The sequence below is a fragment of the Mustelus asterias genome, chromosome 7 (assembly GCF_964213995.1).
Source record: "Mustelus asterias chromosome 7, sMusAst1.hap1.1, whole genome shotgun sequence".
NCBI lineage: Eukaryota > Metazoa > Chordata > Chondrichthyes > Carcharhiniformes > Triakidae > Mustelus > Mustelus asterias.
In genome coordinates, this window is record NC_135807.1 from 90899375 (window position 1) to 90923031 (window position 23657).

A 23657-nucleotide genomic window follows, 5' to 3' on the forward strand; every position below is an offset into this window, starting at 1 on the left:
AGTTGATGAGGGCAATGCTGTTGATGTGATGCAACTTACATGGACTTCTAAAAGGCATTTTATACAATATCACACGAGACTTGAGTGAAGTTATAGCTCATGGAATATAAAGGACAGGAGCAACATGGATGCAGAATTGGCTGAGTAACAGAAAACAAAGAGTAATAGTTAATGAATGTTTTTATGCTGGAGGAAGGTTTTTAGTGGAGTTCCCAAGGGTCACCGTTGAGCCCCTTGCTTTTTTCTGATATATGTTAATGATCTAGAGGGCCCAATTTAAAAATTTGTTGATGATATAAAACTTGGAAAAATTGTGAAACATAAGGAGGATAGTCTAGAACTTGAAAAGGAAATAGAAATTTGGTGAAATGGGTCGACAGATGGCAGATGAAGTTCTATGTGAAGAATTGTGAAGTGATTCGCTTTGGTAGGAATAACATGGATAAAAAGTATAAAATAAGGAATACAACTCTAAAGGAGATGCAGGAGCAGAGGGAACTGTGTGTTTGTGTATCAGTCATTGAAGGTGACAGGACAGGTTGAGAGTGTAGTTAATAAAGCAGACAGTATCCTGGGCTTTATTAATAGGGGCAAACAGTACAAGAGATGAAGGTCATGTTGAATGTGCATACGTCACTATTTGAGCCCAGCTGGAGTATTGCAGCCAGTTCTAGGTGCTGCACTTTTAGAAGGATGTGAAGGCATTATAGAGCATTTACAAGAAGATTTACAAGAACGGTTCCAGGGATGAGGAACTTCAGTTACAAAATTAAGTTGGAGAAGTTAGGATTGTTTTCTTTGGAGAAAGGACAGAGACTAAATCTGATAGAGGTATTCAAAATCACAATGGGGTCTGGAAAAGCACTTCAGGATAACCTATTCCCACTCACAAAAGGATCAAGAACAACAGAGCAAAGATTTCAAGTAACTATTAAAAGAAGGGTGATAGAAGGAAACTCTTTTTCAAGCAGCAAGTTGTTGGGGTCCGGGATGCATGGCCAGTGTGTGTGGTGGAGACAGATTCAAGTAAAGCATTGATAAAGGGAATCTATTATCTGAAAAGGAAGAATTTTCAGGGTTAGAGAGAGAAGGCAGGGGAATTAAACTAAGTGAGCTGCTTTATCAGAGAGCAGACTAATGGGCCAAATGGCCTCCTTCTATGGCATAATGATCCTATATTGAAAAATATCATATTGAAAATAGGCATATTACTGATTATTCAATTACAACTCACATACATAAGTAAAATAATTAGTTACCTAAAATCAGAACCAATTCTTTCTCCATGCTCTGGCTCTCCTGGATCTGGACACGAGTTGGATGGTTGCTTTATTCCTCCCTCATTAACTGGAAATGAATTTAAACAAAATGATATCAGACATCCAAGCCAATTAAAAGCATAATTCGATTCTTTAATAGCAATTCATTTCATGGTTTCTTTTTCATTGTACTTCAAACTGGGAACCCTGCTCTTAACAAGTAGAAATACTGTTGTTGCATTCCAGAAGGCCAGATGGTGAAGGATGATACAGGAGTCAATCTTTACTTGGTCTTACATTTATTCAGAGTGAAACATTTCAAGCATATATCTCCAAACTCAACCACACCGCAGTTCTACTAAATGTCTCTTCATATGTACTCAAGTAAAACCCCAATTAATGCCCTCCACCTGCATACAATTAACACAATTGCTGTACAATTAACAACTCTGTACAAAATCTTGCATTGCACACAATTAGCCACAAAGTGACTGAAATAAGAGCACTTAAAACAAAGAGCTTTGCTTCCTTATTAACAACATAAATTTCTTTGTTGTAATGCAGTGTTTCATCTTCATTAACATTTCCAAGAATGACCCACTTATTTTGACTTTGTTTCCTGTTAGCTCGCCAATTCTCGATCCATGTTAATATATTACCCCAACACCATGGGCTCTTATCTTGTGCAGCAACCCTTCAGGTGGCAGCCAATTAAATATCTCTTGGAAATGCCACCCTCATCCTGATGGCCACTTTTGTGTGCAACTGTATCAAGCTGTGTGTAGATCCTCACTACTCAAACGCCACTACTTTTTGAGGTTCTACCTGTCCCAGGTGTTACATTGCCACGGAACACTCTAACTAGTTGGACCATACTGCATTACCTGTCCTTCATGGAGGATTTTTTTCAGAAACACACCTTTGACCAGAAGGCGGTCAAGCAGTGGTCAATGCATAATGTCCTCCGGGCCCTGAAGGAAAAGGAGATGGTGGATCCTGTCAGATGGTTCCCTGAGCAGATTGTCAGTATCATCTGGCAGAATGCCTCATCAACAGAACTTTCAAACAAGCACCAAGATTTAGCTTGACTGGTGATGAGAAAGGCACACCCCATCAGATCCTTCATGCACACCCGAAGTCTCAACGCCATTGCACGTTGCCCTCGAAGCTCAATGGGGGGGAGCAGGAGGAAGAGACAGTCGCACACCTCCTTGTGGAATGTGCTTTTGCAAAAAAGGTCTGGAGATGCAGGTATTTGTCGAGGTTCACCATGAGCTGTTCTGTGACGCAGGACTCTGTGTTTTATGGGTTATTTCCAGGGACCCACACCAAAACAAATATCAAGTGCTGCTGGAGCGTCATCAACTCGGTGAAAGATGCTCTTTGGTCTGTCCAAAACCTGCTGATCTTGCAATGCAAAGAATTGTCCTCCAATGAGCATTGTGGACTAGCACATTCCAAGGTCCCAGACCACGGCTGAGGGACACTCTCAAGCTTGGTGCAACTGTCGCAAAGACACAATGGGTAAAGGCCACCATGTCAGGCCTTTCAACCAATGTAGACCAAGGGGCTAGTAACTGTTAAAAAAAAACACGGACTGCATAACTGTGTGTAACTGTGTAAAAGAATTACAAAGTGCAATGTCATGAATGTATATATTTTGACAAAGAACTTTGTATTATACTGTAATATATGAAACGATTTTGGACTCAACACTAAAATTTGACCGTAAGGAAAATGTAAATGCAACCATTTTTCACTGTTTGTAATGATTAAAAATGTTTCCTGTAATGTTTTCTCAGATTATTCGTGAATAAAGTATATTTTTGAAATAAAAAATATCTTTCAGAAATACACTGCAACTATTGATTCCCCTCTTTCCACCCGACTTGTCAAAGGACTCTGATAAGTTTATCAAACATGATTGAACTTTCAAAAAACCATGTTGAGTCTGCTTGATTGCATTTTGATGTTTTTAATGTCCTGCTAATACTTTCTTTATAATGGATTCCAGCATTTTCCTAATGACTGACGTTAAGCTAGCTAGTCTATAATTCCCAGATATCTGTCTCCCTATTTTTTTGAATAGAGGTGTTATAGTTGCAATCTTCCAACTGGGGCCTTTCTCAAATTAAGGACATTTTGGAAGATTACAACTAATACATCCATCATATCTGCAGCCACTTCTTTCAAGACCTTAGATTCAAGCCATCAGGTCCAGGAAATTTGTTTGTCCTTAATGCCAATTAGTTTACCTAGCACTTTTACTTGAGTGATGATGATTGTTTTATGTTCCTCCCTCCCCTTTCCCCTTGATTTTCTGCTATTTGTGGAATTTGTTTGTATCTTCTTCCGTGAAAACAGATACAAAATACTTCTTCAAACTTTCTGCCATTTCCTTGTTTGCCATTATGAATTTGCCAGTCTCATCATCTGAGGGACCAAAGTTTACTTCAGCTACTCTCTTCCATTTTATATATCTGTAAAAAGTCTCACTGTCATTTTTATATTTATTAGTTTAATCATATTCTAATTTCTCTCTGTCTGTTTTTGATAAGCCTTTGATGGTTTCTAAAATGTTCTCAATCTTCGGGCTGCCCAGTCATCTTGTCTCTTTATATGCCTTTTCATTCTATTTGTTGCCATCCTTAATTTCCTGAGTTAGCCAGTGATGGTGGACCCTTCTTAAGGAGGCTCTTTTTACCAATGAAATATATCTTCAAGAGTTATGAAATATCTCCTTAAATGTCGACCATTACTACTGTCTTACCTTTTATAATACTTTTTTTCCAATCCACTGTAGCCAATTCTGTCTTCATACCTTTATTGCCCTTAATTAAGTTAGTTTAAGAAGCAAAATTTAAACTCAATTTTCTCACCCTCAGTCTGAATATGAAATTCTATTATGTTATGTTTACTCTTGCCTTGAGCAATCTTTAGTACAAGATCATTAAATAATCCTGTCTCATCATACTTTACCAAGTCTAAAATAGCTTGTTCCTTGGTTGATTCTGGAATGTATTCTTCTATGAAACTGTCCTGAATACACTGTGAACTTATCCTCAACACTAGCTTTGTCAATTTGATTTGTCCAATCTATATGAAGTTTAAAACTGCCCGTGATTATTGCAATTCTCACAAGTATTTGTTTTTTAAATTTATACCTTGGCCTATGGGTGGCTATTGTGAAGAGGCTTATAAAACTACTCCCAAAAGTGACTTCTTTCCCTTGCCATTTATTATTTCTACCCAATCTGACTCTACAAATTGATCCAAGATCAGTTTTCACTCCTGAACTGATCTCATTCATTATTAGCTGAACTAGCCCACTCACTTTGCTTTCTTCCTATGCTGTTAAAATGTGAAATACTAGCCCACTCACTTTGCTTTCTTCCTATGCTGTTAAAATGTGAAATACTCTTGAATATTCGGTTCCCAACCTTGATCACTTTGCAACCATTTCTCTGTAACATTTATCACATCATTAACATTTATTTGCAGCAGTTCATTCTTCTCGTTAGGCATAGTGCATGAATTCAGTCGAAGAACCTCAAATTACATCTTTTACCATTTTCCATACTCTGACCCCATTTGGAATGCATTCTTTATGATTGTATATTCTGTCCCTGCCTATCATACTCTGGTTATCATTACCCATATCTATCCTGCAGTATTGCTTTGTCCTTTCTCATTAACTTTCAAAATCTTCCCTGATGTGAATGCTTCCCCCACCCCTCTATTTAGTTATATGATTCACAAGGATCACGGTTCCAGTGTGGTTCAAGTGACAGCCATCTCAATGGTACAACTTCCAATTTCCCCAGTGTTAGCGCTGGTGCCCCATAACCCAAAAACTATTCCTTATGTAATAATTTTTGAGTCACACATTCAACTCTCTGATCTTTTTACCCTTTGCCAGTTTACTTGTGGTCCTGGTAGTAATCCATAGGTTACTACCCTTTTGGTTCTGCATTTTAATTTTGCCTTTACCTGCTCATACTATCTTTAACACTTTCATAGTTCTACATATGTCATTGGTATCTAAGAGGACCTTAACAGTTGGATTCTTTCTCTCGCACTCCAAGTACCACTCCAGCACTCAGGAGATGTCCTTAACTCTGGCACTGACGAGGCAATATAGCCTTCAGGACTCATGTAGCTGCAGAGAAATATTCTTTCTCCCAAAATTACAATATTCCCATTTATTGCCCCCACTTGAATGCCACCCCTAGCTCCCCTGCCCCCGATAGCACCAATTTTAAGGCCAATTTTAATTTCAGCTCTCCATGTTAAGCTGGAGATCATAGTCTAAACATTCTTCCCCCAGGCACCACAAAAATAAGATAGTTTACTGATATTGTTAGTGATATTACTACAAAACATTGTTTACAGTTCCGTTTGCAATACTTGCATCTCAATTAATAATGTTCAGTTTAGTAAGGTAAAACTCACCGATGCTACCTTCTCTAAATATATATTTATGCCACTTAAAGAAAATATCTGTGAAAGGACACAACCAAATTATTTTCTCTCCGTATAAAAAAATCAACTATCCAGAAGAATGGCCTGTGCCTGTTGAGAAGAAATGCAAATATTAACTGTTCATAATTCTGCTCGTGCACAGTTGAAGTCATTTTTCATCGAAATACTTCAGGGATAATTTTACGAATGTTCACCAGTAATGGGAAAATGACCTTTTAGTCAGTGGATATAATTCATTCTGAGACACTTGTTTAGATTGCTGTTACCTGCAGTCTTCTATCTCCAAGATCAACAGAATTGCTTGTATTATGGAGGTAAATGTGAATGAATGGAAACATGGACCTTGATTGTTACCACCATCCCCACCCTGATGTCAAATAAGAATGGGGCATGTGAATGAGTTCATAGATTTTCAGAGTGGCACCTGCTTTTTTTAAACAGGCACAAAGTAGCCAGCATATTATGTGAGGCCTTTACCCCAGGCCTTGTAGCATCCACATGTTTTTTTATTCCTCTGCCTTTCTTTTCTTTCCTATCTAGTACAAATAGACACTGTGCCCCCCCATCCTCTCCCCAACCCCACACTTCACTCCCATATGTGCAAGCTCCCTGGAACCCCATCATCCCTATACTATTGACCACCTAAATTCCTTTCTTGACCCTCATGTTCCTTAACATTGCATCATTGACCTTTTTATTTCCGCACTTCACGTGGTTGGCACTGCTGCCTCACAGTGCCAGGGACCCGGGTTCGATTCCCGGCTTGGGTTACTGTCTGTGTGGAGTTTGCACATTCTCCCCATGTCTGCATGGGTTTCTTCCGGGTGCTCCGGTATTCTCCCACAGTCCAAAGATGTGGGGGTGAGGTAGATTGGCCATGCTAAATTGCTGCTTAGTGTCAGGGGGATTAACTAGGGTACACGCATGGGGTTATGAGGATCAAGCCTCGGTGGGCCGAAAGGCCTCCTTCTGCACCGTAGGAGTCTATGATTCTATGAATCCTTACAGTGCAAAAGGAGACCATTCAGCCCATTGAGTTTGCACTGACCACAATGCCACCCAGGCCTTTATGCAGTAACCTCTCATATTTAGCCTGCCAATCCCCTTGACACTCGGGTCAATTTACCATGGCCAATCAACCTAACCAGCACATCTTTGGACTGTGGGGGAACTTAATTTTCCCATGTTCCAACATCAGAATTTCAGATATCTGCATTGTGATTTGATGTCTGGTTGTTAAATCCGAATTTCAATGTCTGGCATGGAATTTTTCTTTCACCTCAGAAATGCCAGTACATCACAACAATATTTTGACATAAAAAATACTCAACTGTGCTGGACGCTGACCACTTCTAAATTCTTAGCCAGAAACTTGTACATCTTTATATATATATATATATATATCACAAGTATCATGTTGGTGGAGAAGTGTTCAAGTCTTTTGGCACTGATTGTGATGTTTCCAACTCATCAGTGGTAAATTACTAAAATATATTGCAAAGATAGATCAAGAACAGAACCAAAGCCTACCAAAATTAAGCAGAGATGTGCATTATTAAGTATTTTTTCTTCAACAGCAATAAACAAAATTATAAATTTGCTTTACAATCAAGAACTGTAATCTACAAATGCCAAGAATTTTCACTTGGTTGCACAGGTACTAATTACCATTCACTAATTGCACCCATGGTGGCACAGTGCTTACCACTGTTGCCTCACAGTGCCAGGGACCAATTCCCAGTTTGGGTTACTGTCTGTGCAGAGTCTGCACATTCTCCCCATGTCTGCTTGGGTTTCCTCCGGATGCTCCGGTTTCCTCCCACAGTCCAAAAGAAGGGATGGTTCGGTGCACTGGCCATGCTCAATTCTCCCTCAGTGTAACTGAACAGATGTCGAGTGTGGCGACTAGGGGATTTTCACAGTAACTTCATTGCGGTGTTAATGTAAGCCTACTTATGACACTAATAAATAACCTTAAAACCATTTGCAGGCTTTGACAAAATTAAGCAATATTTTAGGTACAAAGGCATAATTGAACATCCTTTTAGAATTTTAAAAATATTTAGAAATGTTTGATAAAGCATTAAACTGACTATTGTACACTAATGAAACTAATAAATTATTTTAAATATTTGAAAATTAATTTTAATTTTTTTTGAAAAAGCGGCACAATGGCACTGTGTTAGCACAGCTGTTTCACAGTGCCAAGGACCTGGGCTCAATTCCAGCCTTGTGTGATTGTGTGGAGTCTGCACATTCTCCCCATGTCCATGTGTGTCACCTCTAGGTGCTCCAGTTTCCTCCCACAGTCCAAAGATGTGAGGGTTAGGTGGATTTGCCACGGTAAATTGCTCTAATGTCCCAAGATGTGGAGGTTAAGGGGGTTAGCGGGGTAATTACATGGGGTTCCGGGGATATGGCCTGGGTGAGATGCTCTATCAGAGAGTCAGACTCGATGGGCCGAATGACCTCCTGCTGCACTGTAGGGATTCTATTCTGTCCGAATTTTTAGTTATTTAGAACCTCATTACTCTCAGATAATGGACTTGGCATTCCTGTTTAAAAATGATTATATTTTGAGATAAACTTATTTTCATCAGTAACAGTAAAAATGCATCAGGTTACCACTCTCAGATATATCAAAAAGATATTGTATTTATATCATGTCTTTACTGCAATAAAACATCTCAAAGCACTTCGTATGAGCATTAGGAAGCAAAATTTGACATTGAGCCTCATAAGGTTAGGGCAGATGAATAAATGCTTGACCAACAAGGCAGCTTTTATGGAATGTTTTGAAGGATGAAAGGGAGTTAGAGAAATGAATATACTTTCAAGCAAGAACAAAAAAAAGTTATATTGCAAAACATTGCCCAATTGTGTTTGTTCTTGAACAAGTTTATGTCTGATGATGCAAATGAGTTTGAGTGGAAACTTGAATCGAAGCTTCATTTTGGAAAACTAGCATAGTTTTGTGAAAAATTTCCATCAAGATTGGAGATTACATCTAAAGTGGTAACTTGATTTACAAGTCAATCACTTATTTTGTTCCTTTTTAGTTTTTCTTCATAGTAGTTTGCTATGTCTGATAATCAATGCAACTTAATGTAATCTTGTTTAAACCTTAGTAACCAGCAACTACATTGTTGAGAAAATCTGCTTCCTATAAATTTTTTATATTTACTGGCTGGATTTAAAAAACATTGAAACCTCATTCCAATCATTTGGCATCATGGTCAAACATGGTTGCAAGTTTGTATTACTGTTCCTTGTGCATTCCAAAACTATTAAAATAGAGACAACTTGTCACCAAAGCTGCACCAGGAACAATGTCCTTGAAAGAGAATGAAGGTGGGCCAGCTCCTCTCCAATCGCAAAGCATCCAGACAATTGTCTAAGTACTCAACCAGGTGGACACAAACCATTAGATATAATCACATGGACAACAGAACCCTGGCTGAAAGAACAATTCCCAGCCATAACCTAATCAAGGTAAATGGAATACACTAACCATGACAATATCTGGGTCATTGGGCAGTTGGAAAGTTCATGTGACAAGCAAATCCTGTGTTTGTTAAAGCATTTACTTTCTCTGGGAAACCAGCAAATGAGATGCTGAAGGAACAAAATGCCAAATGGGTTCCTTTCCTCTCTTCCCCCCTTTCAAATGGCAAGTTTTGATCTCTGCCTGCTGAATTTGGTTATTCTGATGCCACAGACAGAGATTTTTAAAAAGAACTCAACCTGGCACTGCTGTCTTCAGAAGAAGAGATAAATTATCCTCCTATATTTTAAAAATGCTTTGACACTGAAAAGCAGCAGGACCACCGAATGAAAGTAGCAGGACAACAAACTCCAGCCTGAAGCTAGCTGAGACACCAATTTTTAAGAGCAGTATACCCTTTTAAATTTACTGAACTCACTGTGTAATGTTTCCTCCCCACTCTGAAATCTATTTGTATGTGTGTGAACTTTGTCTGCATGTAAGTGTGTGTGTACCCGTCTGTGGGCATACATTTGTGTGTATATGTGTGTGTGTATGTGTGTGTGTGGGAGGGCGGATGTGCGCGCGTGTGTACGCTTGCGCTGTGTACCTGTCTGTGGGCGTACATTTGTGCGTGTGTGGGAGGGAAGGAACGGGGGCGTGTGTGTTTGTACGTATGCAAGGGTAGAGGGGTTTGGGGGTGTGTGTGTATCTCTAAGTCAAGTCAGAGAATTTTTAAAAAAAATCTTGGTCCTCGTTAAATACAATGAAAACTATCCTCTTTTCTTAAAAACCTGAGGTCAAGTAGTCTGATTGCGCCTTAGTTCAACACTCATGCAATTGGCAAGAATGCTTTTTTAAAATCCTCACACTATCCAATCACTATCTCTGGTCTTGGGTGACTGTGTGGAGTTTGCACATTCTCCCCATGTCTGCATGGATTTCCCCCCCACAGTCCACAGATGTGCAGGCCAGATGGGATTGGCCATGCTAAATTTGTGTCTGTTATGGGGATTAGTGGGATAAATGCATGGGATTACAGGGATGGGTCAGGGGGGGATGGTCTGGGTAAGATGCCATGTCGGGAGTCAGTGCTGACTCGATGGGCCAAATGGCCTTCTGCATTGTAGGGATTCTATGATTCTAAAAGGATTTGGATGTTGATGGGGGAAACAGGGAACAATAGTACTCGGGAAATGCTATTACCTACTACTGACTAATGCAATCAAAAATCTGATTAGCCAACACAATGGCACAAAGGAAATGTCATCAATACAACACACTCAAGGAATGGTAATGCAACTAAGGTCTACATCGCAGAACAATAGGACTGGAATAGAGTCGTTCAAACCCTCATTAATCTTGGAGCCAAGTGCTCTTAGTGTGTCACCTCAAACAGCAGGAAACTTGCTCAGGCAATGAGAACCGATAATATTCATCTGGCTAAATCTCCAAGGAAAACTGCATATTGTTTCAACCAGCAGGAGCTGACAACATTTGCTTGGGCTTTATGTAAAATCAACTAAGAGTGTTAACTCCCAAATAGCAGGGACAACAGGAAATTTGACCTGATTTTGTAGCTACAGTTTTTATGTAGCTACAGTTTCTGGTCAACGGTAACCCCCAGGATGTTGATAGTGGGAAATCAATGCTATCAAATTTCAAGGGGAGGTGGTTAGATGTTCTCTTGTTGGAGGTGGTGATTACTTGGCATTTCTGTGAGGAAATACCATAGGCTCCTAAACAGCAAGGGCAATTAGAGATGGGCAATAACTATTGGCCTTGCCAGTGACACTCGCACCACAAGAACAAATAACAAAAATCTCCTCCTTACAAAGGGTGGAGTTCAATTTTGTACATCTAATGGGAGACATGCAGTTCAGTGAAGTAGGATTGTTGAATCTTTTGGGAGTGTGACCTTGATGCAAAGGGAATACAAGTAGGCATTGAGGAATATCAAAACAGTGATGATGCTAGCACTGTTTACAAATACTCCAGTAAGGGTTAAGCAACAAGTTCTGCATCCGTACTAGTGAGACCACATGCTGGAGTAGGGCAAGCAAATGAATGAGTGGGCTTGTGACACCAGGGTCATATATTGGCTTAGGGACAACTGTGGTTGTCTGTGAGGCAGGATTGAAATTTATGTGATTGCTATGGGCACACACTGACTCACCTAACTGAATGTTCCATTGAATTCAAATTCAATTTGTATTAAAGATGTCCCAATATATTTAAAACATTGCAGTTTGAATGAACAATTCTAATTGACAATGTACGAACTGATAAACCTTTTCACAGATTTACAGAATGGTTACAACACAGGAGACAGTTATTTTTAACGTTTATTAGTGTCACAAGTAGGCTTATATTACACTGCAATGAAGTTACTGTGAAAATCCCTTAGCCACCACACTCCGCCGCCTGCTCAGGTACACCGAAGGAGAATTTAGCATGGCCAATGCAGCCAACTAGCACCCGGAGGAAACCCGCGCAGACACGGGGAGGACATGCAAACTCCACATAGACAGTGATCCAATCAAACCTGGGTCCCTGGCGCTGTGAGGCAGTAGTGCTAACCACTGTGCCACCATGCCGCCCACATTTGGACCATTGTGTCTCCCAGCTCTCTGCCTTTCCAAGTAGCCCTGACATTATGTTCTGATTTTTTTTCCTTCCTTAAACTAAATTCCATTATCCTGTCTTGTTAACAAATAATTAAAAGAAAAACCTATTTTGAAAAATAATGAATTTGATATTTGAAATTAATCAGCTCACATTTCTTAAAATGAGTCACCCTGAGGAAAGGAATGCAACAAACCAGCTCTCCAGTCATAAGCATTGCAATTCACAGTTATTTTTTCCATCGGTTTTGCTTCTGTTTATTCATCAAAAACTTGGAAATTAAAGAATGAACCATTGAAGCAGAAATACAACCATAAATGCCAAGAGGTGAACTGATTGATAAATCACCAGTCTCAAACTACAGACTGCACATTTTCGCTCAAATACTTTCTGAATTATAAGACTGTTCTAAAAGCTTTTGTTACATCACATTCTGTGAAATGAACCTGTCAAACACATGTTCCCTGACTCTGTTTCATGCTTCTGTTGGTAAGATTGGTGGAATACCAGAAATGATTTTCTGGCAAACAATCTTGAAATGATAAATTGACTTCACAAGTAACACAACACACAACTAGCATGTTGTTACTGTAGCAATCTGGACTGGATTTTATGCCCCTAGCCGGTCGGTTTGAAGGCAGGGGTGGGGAAGGGGGGGGGGGGGGATGGGGGAGTGCTCATAAGATGCAACGCATGGCCTACCCACCCACCCAGGGTGGCAGTGGAGGCACTGGACAGCCTGCCCGCTTTTGGGCTTATTCAGGCTCTTTAAATGGCCAATTGCTGGTCACTATTGGGCCTCGTCCCGTCCCTGTTGCTATTTTACTTGCGACAGGGCAAATCCCAATCCAAGCACATCACCCGACATCTTTAGCCACATGGGATGCTGGTCATGAAAGGGGGTGGGACCTACTTTGGGGATTTCCAGTGGCATTGGCAGCACCCTCACCCCTAGGTCACACTTTCTGCTTTACTGTCTCCCACTGAACTCTCAAACTCCATCTGCCTCACCTTCCATCAATGAGGCCAGCCAGCCTAACCTGAGCAAAATCACCCCCATCAGGAACCTTGATGTTCAGCTTCAGCGACAATCTCCAATGGAGACTGCCTGTAGTCTCAGCAGCAGCCATCACTCCCGCCCGACACTGCTGGGACTATAGGACTGCCAGCTATCTGCAATGTCCTTGCACAGAAATCCCATCTCCCGCCAAATCCTGAGCCAGTGAAGCGGGTGTGGGGTCGGGAACGTTGGTGGTGTGAGGATTATAGAGTCCTTCAAAATCCAGCCCAGAGAGAGTCTTATAGTGCAGTACATTTAAAACAAAACCATTAATGTAAGATTAGTTCAAGTATTCCCAATTAATTCAACATTTTTCTGCTTTACTTGTCTTTTTGGAATACATAATCTTGATGGAAATCGAGGCAAAGCTGTATTCATTGCTGTTTTCTTTCACTGTATGTGAATTGTACCATCCTTGTGATTTATTGACATTATTGACTGCATCCTACATGCCATGTATGACAATGAAATCTAATTATGTTGCATCCTTGGTGAGTCAAAATTCATCACTTCAGCTGCATAGCTCTGCATTTTTTGGTTTGTTTAATATATGACATGCAAGCGAGTCCATCACCATGTTTTAGGGCCTTCTCAATAAGCTAGTGAAAATCGATAGAATTTCTGTATATCCAAAATGAAATGTGCTCCATAGAGACAAATGTAATTTACCAAAGTCCAGGGAGGTTAGGGAGGGTTACCTGGAGTCAAGTGATAAGACTCTCAGCACTCAGTGACAAGTTGACTTACCCAGGGCAGATTAATGAAGCAGGCAGATTAGTAAATAACCAAGAATGCTGGAATGTTGTGATGAGGTTTTAAGTCAGATATTGTTATGTCTTAATCAAAAGGGTCCACTGTATTCCAATCATTCACCACCAGTTTTCCCATCATTGAACCGTTCCACCCTAATCAGTTGCAGTGTGGAGTTAAGCCGTACCAAATAAGAAGCGTACAGATTTGACCCATGGTAGCTGCTTACTTAGCATATCCCAGAGATGTACCAGCATTAAAATTAGCCTCAGCATCAACTAATATGGGGAATTAAAATAGGTTCAGCAAAGATCTTGCTTCTTAATTGCACAGTGGTCTTATTATACAATGAAAGTGTCACAGACATCTTGCCCAACTCTTAATGCCAATTAGCTTTGACGCTTACTGACCAGAGTCATCTATGAATGTGTCCCAGCAGATTACTATGATTATTCAGGTGCACCGCCCCAGGGGGAGGGAGTGGCACTGGCTCCATGGAGCCTGAACCTGCTCTCCACTTTCAGGGTGACAGTGTTTGTGCTCCCATCACGGTGCCCCCTACCTGTACTACTGCTGTCCCTGGTCAGTCAGCCAGTTCAGGTTACCATTGAAGTAGTACAGTCTGAAGACAGGCCTTCAGAGACTCGAGCTACTTGTGGGCTTCTTGCAACACCATCTGCATTCTACCCCATTGAATGACAGCAGCCAAGCTGCAGCCATTAAGGTAAACACTGTGGATGAGAAGTAGATCAGACGAAGGCACTAACGGAATACACAAGGGTAATGATTTGTATTGGGTGTGTTATTGGGTAATGTTGGTGTGGAATGGCTGATTGTGGTGGTCTTTTTATTCCAAGACAAAAGGACACTGTGATGGTCTGAAACAGAGGACTGATAGGTTGGGAACCGTTGCAGCAAGGGGGTCTTATTTATTCATTCATAGGATGCAGGCATCCTTGACTGGGCCAGCATTTGTGCTCATCCCTGATTGCCCTTGAACTGAGTGCTTTGCGAGGCTATTTCCGAGGGCATTTAAGAGTCAACCATGTTGCTGTGGATCTGGAATCATGCATAGGCCAAATCAGGTAAGGAAGACAGATTTCCTTCCCTGAAGGGCATTAGTGAACCAGGTGGGCTTTTACGACAATCAACAATGGTTTCATGCATTTTTAATTTCAGATTTTTATTGAATTCAAATTTCACCATTTGCTGTGGTGGGATTTGATCCCACATTCCCAGAGCATTACCTTGGGTATCTGGATTATTAATCCAGTGGGAATACCAGTTTGCCACCACCTTTCCTGAAGAGTGGTTTCTTCCTGGGCAACTAGAGTCTGATGATGCGCTAGTTTCTTTCTCCTCCTGAAGCAGTAACTAAACTTGTGATGGTGGGGGCTGAAGGATGAGGCCGGGATAAAGCAGCACTTAAGTGGTTGTTAACTGGTCTCTTGGAAATCCAAATACATGATATCTAATTTATCTACCCTGCTTGTTATATCCTCAAAGATCCCGAATCAATAATAATTTCCCTTTCACAAAACCATGTTGACTCTGCCTGATTATATTCTGATTTTCTACATGTCCTCATACAACCTCCCTCAATATGGATTCTAATATTTTCCCAATGACAGATATTTGACTAATTGGCCTACAATTTCCTGCTTTGTGTCTCTTTCTTTTCTTGAATAGAGGAGTTACATTTTGTGGTGATATAAACAGGGCCTAGTTTTAAGGCTGACAAAATTGGATATCCTAAATTAAAGAATTGGGCATATTAAAATCAAACACAGTCAAACCTCAGGCAGGCCAATTGTACAAATACACAAACGTGTCTGCGCCTGACCCATCAACCACCCATCAAAGGTCGTTACAATCTACTGATACTTAGCAGGAGATCATTGCACCTCATTGAAATGCACCAGCCTATCGTTAGAAGCCCAGATCGGGCCAGACTTTGTCACCAAGAGTTCCTGTAGATACCTTATCTGATAACAACAGCATGGAGATGGGACACCTGGGGGCAGACCCTGGTGTCCTGTCAGGCAGACATCAAGAAACCCACTGGGTAATGGAACCCCCTCCTGGAACCTCATTGGCCGGAAGCCAGAGAAGTTTCTGGAAAGGCAAGCAGGCTGGGGGATAAAGGGACACACTTTGAGACACACAGGAGCAAAGACTCGACGAAGGAGATGGCCTTGCCCATTCGGAAGACTGACCGAAGAAGGATGGAAGGAAGAAGCTGCCATCGAGACTCACCTTTGTGACGACGGACCAGAGGGACTCAGAGAATCGAGCTGCAGTTCAACCAAACCATCTTTACGGGTAGTATACTTGAATCTGGGGTATCCTCTTGTTTTATGTGGGTAATTTAAGGGTTAATAGTGTTATTATTAATAAACTTGTTGAACCTTCACTTGTGTTCGTCCTTTGTCCATCTTGCAAATAAGGGCACCAGGGGAAAAGCTTAGAGTAAGCAAACTGGTCGAAAGTATCTGAGAATTAACAGGTACAAAGTGGCACCCCAGATGGGACTTCGATAAGAAGTGATACGTTGCTCCGAAGTCAAACCTTCAACCCGGTATTCTTCAACACTCCTTCTGAGCCTGAATTAAGAGGGCAGCTGCCCCACGTGACGGCCAGTCTTAAGTGAGTGAAGGACTAATACAGATTCAGCCAGTAAATTGGGCCATAAACCCGGTGTCTGTAACACAGGGTGGACAAACTGTGTAGTTAGAACTAGAACAGTCTCGGGAATTTGGGTAAAATCTATGGGAGGGAATTTAGCGAAAACCGGACCCCTACCCCGATCCCTTACCTATACTCAAGTGACGAATCCTAAAAGGAAATAATTATGGCCAGTCATGCTGAATGGGAGGACCTCTGGGATTGGGGTTCAAATGTCCAAATCCACCCATGAGTCCACATTCTGTCACAACTGGCCATAATAGGAATCCTACTTATGGCAGTGTACCTAACCATCCTCACATTTAAGTTCGCCCGATGTAAGACCGCGTGCATACAACAATTGGAAGCAGAGGGAAACACACGAGAGGAAAGGAACCAAATCAATATGATACACATGAGCCAATTCCAGGCTCAATGTGATAAAGCCTACCAAAAGACACAGCGTGCTGTCCGTGAGAGAGAGGCTGCGCTGCAACAGGTAGAGGAAGTTAAACGTAAACATAGTGACCTACAGGCTGCAGTAAAAGTTTTGCACCATGCAGGAAAAGTAAATATAGCCCGCGCAACAGACCACTCCAAATGCCTGCGCGAGATTGAAGATTTAAAAGCACAATTAGCCATAAAAAGGGGTGTAATGTGTGCATACACGACCGAAACAGGGGATAGTGACCCAGGGGTAGAGTGGGGGATTTAGAAGAGGATGCGTGCCATTATGCAACAGCTAGCGCCACTGCCGACTGGGAACCCCCACCTCCCTTCCCGGTAGTGGAACCAACGGCACCACCTAATCCGGCCCCCCTCGGGGGAAACTCAGTCTCAGCTCCTAGTCCTTTTACCATCCAATAAGCCCAGTCACTAATCCGGTTCCTGTACCGATGAATCTGGTCACCACCCAACGACAGGACGGACAGAACCACAATGTGACTTATGTAACTCCATACACCATGACACAGCTCACTGACATAGCTAAAGCGATTGGAGTATTTGAACCCTCTGGGGATCCACATGCTCTCTTTGACCAGGTCACCCAATATCGTGTTTTAAACGGCCTAGACGAGGCAGAAGAGGTTAAACTTATTCTGTTATGTTTAAGTCCTGCCATCCGTTCCGCCCTACCCGAACCCCAGAACGTGGCCAGGGGAACCCTACCAGAAGTGAAGGCAGCCGTTCTGGCCGCCATAGGCTACAATAGGGATGACCTGGTACAAGGCTTAAACAACTGCCAACAAAAGAGAGGGGAGCACCCGACAGCCTATGCTAACCGACTATGGAACCAATTTGTTGCGGTTTTCGGCCAATTAAATCGAGTCCAATTAAATGCACACCACCGGCCCACATGGATCCGGACCCTGATGGCACTCGCCACCGAGGGGAGTCGGAAAGCCTGTGAGAATGTTGATCCCGATGATAATACACATACAGAAGCCTGGGCCATCCGCAAAATGACTCGTGTGCGGGAACGGGAAGTCAGACAAACAGGCACCCCCAAGCCCACAAAACACAGAAAGATGAACCCAATCCACACAGACCCAGCCCCAGTTTGGCGTAATGAAGGGGAAGGTAGAAACAGGGGACAGGGAAACTCAGGGTACCCACCCCCCGATACGCCTGCCAATCATCGATACAGAAAACCGCAGCCCTGCGCAGAACCCTGATATATCCCCAACCCCAGGTACAGGGAACAAGACAAAGCCACTTCCAAGTATCCACCCCCACAAGCGCAGTGTTACAACTGTGGCCAGATTGGCCATTTTGCCAGGGAATGTAGAGCCCCGCCCAGCCAGACCCCAAGCCCGCCCCAACGATTTCACAGAGGAGAACCCCAACCTATGTCATTAGAAGGACCTGCTAGACAATGCATCACAACCCCGGTGGATGCCTCCGACACCCCTTTCAGCCTCTACCCCCAATTAGACTCCAGGCTGGAAGCATGACTGCGTCAGACCTCCCCAACCTGGGTTTGCAACACTGAATGGGATAGTGCAGGGAGACCCCTTGTAAAAGGAAAAGTAGGAGGCCGCCCCATTGAGTTCCTATGGGACACAGGGGGATCCCGTACCACTCTTAACGCATCCCGTGACCTCAGCTGCACTTGGCCTACCAGGAAAACAATAATTTTAAGTGGCTTTACGGGACATTTACAGGAAGGCTTGGAAACAGGCCCATTAGAATTTTGACTGGGTCATATAATATGTCATCACCCAACTATCTTGGTTAAACTCCACCCAGAGGCACAGCACATTCTAGGGTACGATCTGGTGAGGAAATGCAACCTATCGTTTGACCCCGCTAACTGTTGCATTTGGCAAATGCCAACCACCTGTCAATCCCCAGTCGAGGTGGCCACCGGCAGATACGTAGACCGAATATCTACTTTTGGAGAATTGTGGATCAGGCCCACAGAAATGACGGAAGACCCTGAAGCACAGGGTATATTAGCCAAACACACACAGGCAATCACCAGTCACAAGCATGACTGCGGCCGAATAACAGGGGAGGTAATCATAGAAGGTCCTGACCCTAAATCCCAAAGACAGTACGGCTTCCCTAAGCAAGCCGAAGGGGAAGTAGCCAAGGTGATTAGCAGTTTATTAAAACAAGGAGTCCTGCACCCTGTTGCTTCCCCTAACAACTCCCCCATATGGCCGGTAAGGAAACCGGACGGTTCCTGGAGACTCACAATCGATTATCGAGCCCTAAATCAGACCACCCCCGTCACAGCCCCCACAGTGGCAACTAGCCAAGAAGCCATAATGAAACAAGCCCCACACGCAAAACTTTTCAGTGTTGGACATCAGTAACGACTTCTGGTCAATTCCCTTAGATCACCACTGTCAATACAAATTTGCCTTCACGTTCCAGGACAACAGTACGGCTGGACGTGTTTACCACAAGGTTTTCATAACTCCCTCTCCATGTTTCACCAGCACTTAGCAAAAGGCTTGGAGGGATTCTCCAAACCAGAATGTTTGGTACAATATGTAGCTGATCTCCTCTTACTGACTGAAACAAGAGGGGAACATCTAAAGTTATTGGATGAACTGCTGAACCTCCTCACTACATTAGGGTTAAAGGTAAATCCCAAGAAAGCCCAGATTATGAGGCGACAGGTCTCTTACTTGGGTACAGTAGTGACTGAGGGAAAGCATGAGATAGAAAGGAAGTGAATCGAATCTGTAACACGCTTTCCCTTACCAAAGGACGTGAGCTCCCTGCGCTCCTTTCTGGGCTTAGTGGGGTACTGCCGCAACCACATAGACGGTTTCGCCACTAAAGCCGCTCCTCTGTCCGAACTTTTACGGAAAAACACTCCGTGGGTCTGGACTGCGCGACACACACAAGCAGTCTCAGACCTCAAACAATCCCTTGCACAAACCCCTGCCTTACAGGTACCCAACCCTGAACTCCCCTTTGCCCTTGAAGTAGCGGCCACTGACAGCACACTAGCTGCCATGCTCCTCAAAGAATGGCACGGACGACTCGGCCCAATTGTTTACGCTTCCCGCATACTAACTCCGGTTGAACAAAGTTTTTCGGTGTACGAAACCCACTTACTATCAGTTTTCTGGGCAGTGCACCGCTTTAACTACATAGTCAGCTTGCACCCCCTCATTATACTTACAGAACACACCCCCATACAACTACTGCTGAACGGCCGAATTAAAGATGGGACAGTTAGTCAAAACCGTATTGCACGGTGGACACTCATGTTACAGGGTCGAGACATTGCGGTCAAACACACCCAGGTCCCCACATTCCTGGCAGACAACCTAACCTACGGCGGGGAGCCCCATGAATGCCAGGTTCTGGCAATAAAAGATCCCAAGGGGCCAACTTTGCCAAAACAAAAGCTGGGAGGAGCCAGGGGAATCAGCCAAACCCAGGCTCAGGACAGTTCAAAAATTTTGTAGATGGGTCATCCATAGTGGAAGAGGGAAACAGGAGGACAGGATGTGGGATATACCTGGAAGACCAAGAAGGCAAGCTCCTGAGGGAGATAGCCTTAAAACTTCCAGCACACACGAGTGCACAAGCTGCAGTACTGGCAGCGATAGCATACGTAGTCAGCCATCCTGACCTGTTCCCCACGCCCGCGGACATACACTCCAATAGTATGTATGTCTGCAACAGTTTAATAGACGTCATGCCCCTATGGGAAGCAAGGGGATTCATATCTACAGATGGGAAACCTCTACCATCAGCCCCTCTGTTAAGATTTATTTTCCAGGCTGCCCAAGACCGGGAGTATGGCATAATTAAAGTAAAGGCCCACCACCGCACCTCCCCACTTGGGAACATAAGGGCGGATGAATTAGCCAAACAGGGTGCGAGAGAGAGGAAATTTTGGCAACCAATAGTTACAGAGCGAATTGAAGCTGTGACTGTTAGCCAGACCAAGGTTGAAGACCTAAAACAAGCCCAGAGCAGTGACCAGGACCTGAAACAAATTCAGGAAGGGGCAAACCCCGCCTGCTTTGAAAAATGGCGAGACGCAATATCGGTACAGGATGGGTTTTTGTCCTTAAGGACGGCCTATATGTGGTCCCAACCAGGGACTGTAACCAAATCATTTTCCAAACCCACGCTGTCCAGGGCCATCAAGGGGCAGGAACCACAAGTGAGCAAATCAAAGGATTGTGTTGGTGGCCAAACCTAGAACAGGATGTGCGGCATTACGTCGATAATTGTATCATCTGTGCACAGAACAATCCTGATAAATATGCCCACAAAGTGGAACTGAGGCATACTCGCCCTGTGGAAGGTCCCTGGACAAATCTCCAGATTGACTATATTGGTTCCCTACTGCCCGGAGTGGAAGGTTACAAATACACCCTGGTCATCGTAGACACTTTTAGTAAATGGGTGGAAGCTTTCCCAACCCGCACTAACACAGCCAAGGTCATGGCTAACATCCTAGTGCACCATATATTCACTAGGTGGGGCCTTCCCCGCAGCATCGACTCGGACCAGGGCACTCACTTCACTGCCCAAGTAATGCAACGCGTGATGGAATTGTTCGGGATAAAGCAACAATTCCACATTGCTTACCATCCCCAATCTAGCAGTGTAGTAGAGAGGATGAACCGTACCCTCAAAGATATGATCTGTAAGACCGTTCAGCAGAACAATCACTCCTGGAACAAAGTCCTTCCCTTCATATTAATGATAGTGCGCAATTCCGTATCTAGTTCCACCGGATTCACCCCCCATGTCCTCATGACCGGGCGACCTATGAGAGGAATTGAACCTTTACTCAGGCTGGATCTGTCCGGGCCCAAAGTCACGGCCCTCACCCACACAAATGCCGTGAGAGCCATCCTAAAAAACATACAGGCTGCACAACAGGCTGCAGCCGTTAAGATAGGCAAACGGAAGCAGCAAAGTAAGGCCTATTTTTATGGTGAGGTAAAACCCATCGAATATGAGGCTGGGCAACAGATAATGCTCAGAGTCTTCCAGCCAGGAACGTTCTTGTCCCCCAAATATGCCGGCCCCTATCCAGTGGTAGATAAGGCCAGCCCCTCGGTATACAAGGTCATGGTAGAGCACAAGAAAGCCGGGTGGTATCATGTGAACCAAATGAAGGCATTCGGCTCCCAGCAAAGTTTTCACCAATACCATGTCACCCTGGAAGGAGTCTTTGAATCACAAGGAAGCCCCAACCCTCACCCCACAGCACCGGACCTAAACCACGGTCCACAATCTGTACCCCAGGTTATCAACCCTCACCCAGTATCCCCAGGAACAGCACACGCAACCTCGGTCCTCGCCCCAATTTACAGGGCTTCAGGAATAAAACCCCGGCCCAGGGGACCTCGACGGAAAGGATGGGGAACCCACAAACCTTACCACCGGGACTCCCAGAACCGTTTGACCCGGAGCTCACTACCAGAGGTGGTAATGCAGTGGGTACCTGGCAGCCAAAGCCTGCTCACATAGGTTCCCTCCACTAAGAAAGAATCAGGACATCACAGTCCAGATTGTAAATAGCTTTATCCATCCACTCCACGCATCACCCAATTGAAAAGGGTTTCTTATCTGCCCACGTTATACTGCGTCATAATTTTCCGACACACCACAGTTTGGTTGTGGGATGAAGAATCTATTGTTATACTGTGCCATAGTCCTCCAACAACAAGGACACATGCCACATACCCAACATTTTATTTTCACGCTCTGCAAACTCCTTACCCCACTCATCCCCATCAACACTGATTGCCGACCAACCCTTGGTATGACACTATTGGGCCTTTACTTATTTCTTAGCTTTTCTTTTGAAAGAAAGAGGAGTCATACGACATTCTAGTAAAGAAAAGGAAAAGAGAATCAGGTATTAATAAGAATTAACAGGTGCTACCTTGATCTTCCCCAGAATGAACTACATACTTCTCTGTTATCTGGGACTCCTCGTCACAGACCGAACCACAGACACCACATCAAACAAAGACCAGAAGATCAGCCTACGATACCCCGGATATACGTGGTTCACCCCACGCCCGATGGAAGAAGGAATTTCTGCAAAACCTTGGACTCGGCAAGGGCCATCCGACATCGGGAGAGGCTCTACAATCAGGTGCCATGATACTCTCCCATCTGTATTTAATATGTCATTTTGTACTGTTTATTGCTTTGTTTTGTATATACCCGATTGATGTATTGTTTCTTACTGTTTTTTAAAATTATTTTACTTCATTTAAATTTGTTGGTACTATTGTGGGTTAGGGATGATACTGTCAACCCCAGATTCGGGGTACTTGCTTGTTGAGATGGTTTGGTGAGAATTGTGTGATCCGGTTCGCTGACGCTCATTGGATCAAGAGGAGGGAATGTGGTGATATAAACAGGGCCTAGTTTCAAGCTGATAAAATTGGATATCCTAAATTAAAGAATTGGGCATATTAAAATCAAACACAGTCAAACCTCAGGCAGGCCAATTGTACAAATACACAAACGTGTCTGGCCTGACCCATCAACCACCCATCAAAGGTCGTTACAATCTACTGATACTTAGCAGGAGATCATTACACCTCATTGAAATGCACCGGCCTATCGTTAGAAGCCCAGATCGGGCCAGACTTTCTGTCACCAAGAGTTCCTGTAGATACCTTATCTGATAACAAGTTATATGTAAGCAACAGCATGGAGATGGGACACCTGGGGGTGGACCCTGGTATCCTGTCAGGCAGACATCAAGAAACCCACTGGGGTATTGGAACCCCCTCCTGGAACCTCATTGGCCAGAAGCCAGAGAAGTTTCTGGAAAGGCAAGCAAGCTGGGGGATAAAGGGACACACTTTGAGACATGCAGAAG

The 23657-nt window shown here is 43.4% G+C and overlaps 1 protein-coding gene across 1 annotated transcript in view; it reads right to left on the reverse strand.

The window, feature by feature from the left end:
* csmd3b (CUB and Sushi multiple domains 3b) overlaps nucleotides 1–23657 on the reverse strand; it is a 1683329-nt gene that overhangs the window by 696373 nt on the left and 963299 nt on the right. The window contains exon 8 of the mRNA XM_078215503.1: nucleotides 1260–1347. Within this exon, the coding sequence (XP_078071629.1) occupies nucleotides 1260–1347 (88 nt within the window). The remainder of the gene's footprint in view (nucleotides 1–1259; nucleotides 1348–23657) is intronic.